This window comes from Papaver somniferum, chromosome 9 (genome assembly GCF_003573695.1).
Source record: "Papaver somniferum cultivar HN1 chromosome 9, ASM357369v1, whole genome shotgun sequence".
Classification (NCBI taxonomy): Eukaryota; Viridiplantae; Streptophyta; class Magnoliopsida; order Ranunculales; family Papaveraceae; genus Papaver; species Papaver somniferum.
In genome coordinates this window covers 87,253,229-87,258,548 of record NC_039366.1, presented here as the reverse complement: position 1 = coordinate 87,258,548, position 5,320 = coordinate 87,253,229, and the positions used below count along the sequence as shown (strand labels likewise).

The 5,320-nt window shown below is 34.9% G+C and overlaps 1 protein-coding gene across 5 annotated transcripts; it reads left to right on the top strand.

Annotated features, from left to right (window-relative positions):
- The first annotated feature begins 213 nt into the window (after nt 1-213).
- Nucleotides 214-1,616, top strand: LOC113308179. 5 transcript variants are annotated; one of them, XR_003339557.1, is made up of 5 exons: nt 214-312; nt 405-464; nt 589-651; nt 1,014-1,090; nt 1,234-1,616. XR_003339557.1 is itself a non-coding variant. In XM_026556656.1 (4 exons), the coding sequence occupies exons 1-4, from the start codon at nt 330-332 to the stop codon at nt 1,350-1,352; spliced, it is 426 nt and encodes a 141-aa protein (XP_026412441.1). In that variant the 5' UTR covers nt 218-329; the 3' UTR covers nt 1,353-1,616. The 5 variants fall into 5 exon arrangements, 1 of the variants encoding a protein (XP_026412441.1); XR_003339554.1 differs by having other exon boundaries at nt 218-464; XR_003339555.1 differs by having other exon boundaries at nt 218-464; nt 589-889.
- Nucleotides 1,617-5,320: the final 3,704 nt, after the last annotated feature.

Here is a 5,320-nt window from a genome sequence, read left to right as displayed (position 1 = left end):
TAGTTTGTCGTGCATGTTCCAAATGTTAGCCCATTTATGATGTAACGTTTGCCGAGTTGAAACAAACCAAGAATTCCATCGTAAAAATTAGGTAAGTATTTCTAAGATTAACCCATTTGAGATTTAATCCTTATTTAGTTGTGCATGTCCTAAATATTAGCTCTATTTATTATGCACGGCTGAGTAGAAATTGCTTCCTCTTTTTAATAACGTAAATTTTTAGTCTCTCTTCCTTTGGAGAACTGTTCTTATTCATATTATTCTAACAAAACCATCTTCATCAATCAACATGAGAAATTGGCTTCAAAAAATGTAAGAGTTTTTGAAAAATGTTTTTGAAGATTCTAACAACAAAACAATCTTCCATCGGATTCACAAAATGTAAAAGTTTCTTGTTTGTCCAGAACCGGCCACATGAAGATCATCCATTCTTCCTCTTTCCAGCTCCAAGCTTGATCGAGATAGTGAGCAGATTTTTATTCCTAAAGATATTTCTGTAACGTTTCCTTTTTAAGTATATATTTTTCTAAAGTTCTTTGTTTTCTGGGTTTTACATATGGGAACTCTAATATTATTTGTATTTTGCAGGTTGATTAAGGTTGGATTATTCGATTGCCATTTTTTTGGGTTTTACATATTGCAACTCCACAGGTATTGCAGTCCAAGTAACTTTCCTCACCTTACTCAATTGTTCCATTTGTTCAATGAGTACAATGGAAATTATGCTTTGTATTTTTTGAATTTTTCTTGAGTAGAATTAAAATTATTCCTAACAACAAAATAATCTTCCATCGGTTTCACAAAATGTAAAAGTTTCTCGTTTGTCCATAACCGGCCACATGAAGATCATCCATTCTTCCTCTTTCCAGGTCCAAGCTTGATCGAGATAGTGAGCAGATTTTTATTCCTAAAGATATTTTTGTAACGTTTCCTTTTTAAGTATATATTTTTTTAAAGTTCTTTGTTTTTTGGGTTTTACATATGGGAACTCTAATATTATTTGTATTTTGCAGGTTGATTAAGGTTGGCTTATTTGATTGCCATTTTTTTGGGTTTTACATATTGCAACTCCACAGTTATTGCACTCCACGTAACTTTCCTCACCTTACTCGATTGTTCCATTTGTTCAATGAGTACAATGGAAATTATGCTTTGTATTTTTGAATTTTTCTTGAGTAGAATTAAAATTATTCCTATTATTTTAAAAAATAATACATTGTTCGTGTTTTGCAGATTGTTGGAGATTGGTAATATTTTTTTTTGAAGACATGGTTGAAAGTTCTTGTAGCATTTTGTTTGTGTTTTGTAGGTTGTTGAATATTTGGCAATATATTTTTTTAAGAGATGGTTGAAAGTTATTGTGACATTTATATTTTCATTTTATTTTTATTTATTTTTTGTAATGCTACCATTTAATGGTTGTAACGCTTTAATTGAAGAGGAAGTAATTAAGAGGGATAGAGGGGGGTTACAAACACCACAACCGCTAGATGTCTTTTGCTAGGATGAGATTGGGATGGTCGGATCACGTGTTTGTCTCTCAAAATGTTATTTGTCCGTCCAAGGCTCAAAAACCCATGTTGTTTTGTATTATAGATTGAATGGTGTTGGAGTTGTTGGTTGCATTGTCAAACTCAATCTATGACCAAAGAACTGGATAGGAGTATATAGAAAGCACAAGCATTGTGTTGAAAACTTGGAAAAATCACGCCTAATTTTATTACACAAATTTGACATTGTATTGAAATCACAAAGGATTGCTGAAATTACATGGATTCTATAAGACTAGGTCCATCAAGGGAAAGGGGTCTTCCTGGCTTTCATTTGAATTGCAGAAACCAGCTGCGATTCTCATTACAACTACTTATGCACCAATTCACTAATGCTGACCTCCTGGAATTAGAATACCCATCACAACAACATCTTAATATTTACAACGACATTGGTTGATAATATAAAACGAGAACTATCCATAAAATACAAAACATAAATTTACCACTACAAATATGGGCTAATGGTACCATAATTTATGTATCTCTCTTTTAGCCCCTACATTTTTTGGATAAAGAACATCGAATATTTCAATTTCTGTATCACTATATATAAATATGGCAGAAAATAGATAATGATATATATATATATAGAATGAATATTTCATCGTTATCTAATTTCATTTTTAATCGGATGTAGTTTCTGAACATAAAGAACTTAATAAATAAATCAACCTGGCCACCATATCTAATTGTCAATACAACGAGCTTTTCTTCTCTCCTGTTACCAATCGCTCTTCCTTTTCGATCAGAATGAAATGCACATCCTATTGCTACCAATTTATTGTTGTGGGTCTGCTATGGGTCCTAAAACTGTTAGATACAATTCATTAAGAAGAACCCTAGAAGACGATTTTAAGATATCAGATTACGATGTACGAGTTCTTCAGCCTAGACTCGGCGTGTTCATAATCTGCATGAGGAAGCATGCAGATTATTGGCGTTTGCGTGAGATTAATGCATTTGCTGTCGATGAGCATTGCATGGAATTGGTACATGGGTAAATTAGATGTTGTTGTCCCTTTGATCGTGATTATTTTGGTCTCCAACAACAGGTGAATATACTTCAAGAACGAGTTGATCGGCTTCAAGAACAATTGCTTCGTGATATTAACGACTAGGACGTGGCATTTATAGTTCATGATTCAAAAAGAGACTAGATTGACAAAATAGGTTTCTTATTGATCAGTATTTCTTATATTTATTAGTTGTTTATTAATAAAAAAGACGTAATAACACAATTTTGGAAATTAAAATGATGTGTTACATATGTCTCTAATTTGTTTTGCGCATCTATGTTCTGGTTTTGTGTTTTGGTGTCAAACACCAGTTTCAAATCTATAATTCGTCTACAAAAAGAATCCCGACTAGTCACGTAATCAACTTTTTTTTTTCGACTTCTCAAAAATCTTTTTCATTCGTGTGCATTTTCAAGAATATCATAATTGATTTGTTTATCAATCACTTATACCTTTTGCATCTCAAATTCTCACTTCATTTTTCTTTTTCTCTCTCGAATTTACTTTTATGAACACATAAAATTCTCCCTATAGATTCGCAAAATTTATAACCATAAATACAACAGGAATACAGAAATGCCTCCCTCTGTACCAAATTGACCACCACAAAAGAAAGTCCCCCTCTAAATTCGTCGGGAATATGTTTAAAAGCATCAACTCCATTAAATAAAAATACCAACCATTATTACCCAAAATAAGACCAAGTTCGATTCTTCAAATTTCAAAAAAAACTTTTAGTCCAGACAAGATAAGAAAAAAAAATCAAAAATGAGAAATAGTACTATTAAATATAAATATATATATATATTGAACACCAAACTACATTACTCTGATCAAAACAAAAATACTATACACGGAATATGTTTGTGGCATGGACATCGTCAGTACATGTTTCCGATTGTCCTCCAAAATTCCTCAACGAGACGGCGCTCCTCATGTGAGGAATAACTCTAACCCTTACCGGCCACCTTGTCTCCCCAATTTCTGTCAAAGTTCTGGTGAGTTCATTGTAACGCGCTAAACGCCGGTAGTTTTGCAATAGGATGTCGTTGTTATTTCCCAAGGCTATCAGCTTATAATGCGTCCCCCATGGATTCAAAGGCTCTTCCAAGACAATTCTCCTCTTAAGTACCCAATTCCATTCTACATCGGGTGCCCGTGTATGAATATCATTATCGAAAATGGGTGCCCAAAAATCAATCCGGATATCATAAATATCGTGAATATTGTAAATAAAAGGCGAACACCAGATAAGACCATTCCAAGTTTTGGAATACTGAAACCACCATTCTCATAAATATGATGCGGGGGTGGCGAATGTGACTGGAATGTCTCGTTGTCCAAATTGAAAGATATCATCTGATCGTTGTTATAAATATAATGATTTATCCAAAAAATACAACCGTGTGCGTACACACCTGAATCCCGAAAAGTAAAAGGAAATTCCCCGATGTTCCTCCATCCCCAGTTGTCTCCTAGTGTGTGTACGTCCACTTTACCACCCACTTGAATTCGAACTACTTTATATTCCCCAGTATGTTCACAGTATCCGAAACCCCCTACGACGTATCGTGCATATATCCAACTAATTTGTGGCGTTGGTGTTGGATCGCATAGTTGCGGCAGATGGAGGTGCTCACCCGTTGTTGGATTCATAATTTAAATAGGATCTTGTATGACGTGGTGTGAAACATAAAAACATACCATACCATTACAAGATCCAACGATTGGGTGTGACATGTTTTCATCATAGGATTGGATATTCCACGTACCATTGTTCCCAAATAACATCTGATTGAAATCTCCCATCATCGTGTAATAATCTTCCTCCTCAATTTGTTCTCTGTAGAAGAGTTGTGTAACATTTTCTTCTCCCACTTTTTTAGTGAAACCGAAAAGCAGTCCAATTCCTTTGTCTGCAAGGATAGAATTCCACTCTTTGCATACACATTTGCTTTCCAAAATACTTTCTGTACTTGAGAGGAGGCGTAGTATCTCGGGAGTTAAATCCGGTAATATTTCCATTACTATTACTGGTGAAATATTTTTTTTAAATGTAGAAGCATTTAGGATTTTGTTTTTGTTGAATGTTACTAGCAGATACGAGTAAAGCTTATATACACATCCAATGGATGCAATATGTGTCCCCACACAACACACCTGTTGGATTTTTCACGTCTTTTGGGGTTTCAAAATCTATCACGTCTTTTGGGGTTGTAGATGGGGAAAAACGATTTGCTGGTTTTTAAGGAATTGAGGAGACGACCGTACGGAGGAGACTCCTCGAACCGAGCGAAATGTTAAACCTCACACATATGCACCGCTGCAAAGGGGGTGCATTAAATTCAAGAGATCAATCTATAGTACTCCGGCCTAAATCAAGACAACGACCGTTCCAGAGTAAATTCGGTCACAAGAGAGGATGGGTTGATCTGTAGGAGGGAAGCAGGGAAATGTGTGGAATCAATGGTAATCAAAGATTGTGGGTGTGTGAAATCTTGAATATGATAAGCTCTGAGTTATTGAAATTGCTCAATTGAGAGTAGTTGCTCAATTGATGAATTGATGATCTCGTGTTGTTGATGAGACGTGAGATTGATGATACTGTTGATGCTGATGATTCAATCATGATTCAGAGACTTATTTATATTGCTGGAATTTTAGACACCATGACCCCATGAAGTGTGACAGTTGATGGAATCAAGGAGTGGGGAAGTGGAGATCGTGTTTGAAACCAGTTGCTCAACGTGT

Coding starts and splice junctions, on each gene's coding strand:
- LOC113308179 (XM_026556656.1), top strand. CDS start 330: ATGTTTTTGAAGATTCTAACAACAAAACAATCTTCCATCGGATTCACA. Junction 497..588: donor TTATTCCTAAAGATATTTCT/GTAACGTTTCCT, acceptor TGTATTTTGCAG/GTTGATTAAGGTTGGATTAT. Junction 1,091..1,233: donor CCACAGTTATTGCACTCCAC/GTAACTTTCCTC, acceptor CGTGTTTTGCAG/ATTGTTGGAGATTGGTAATA.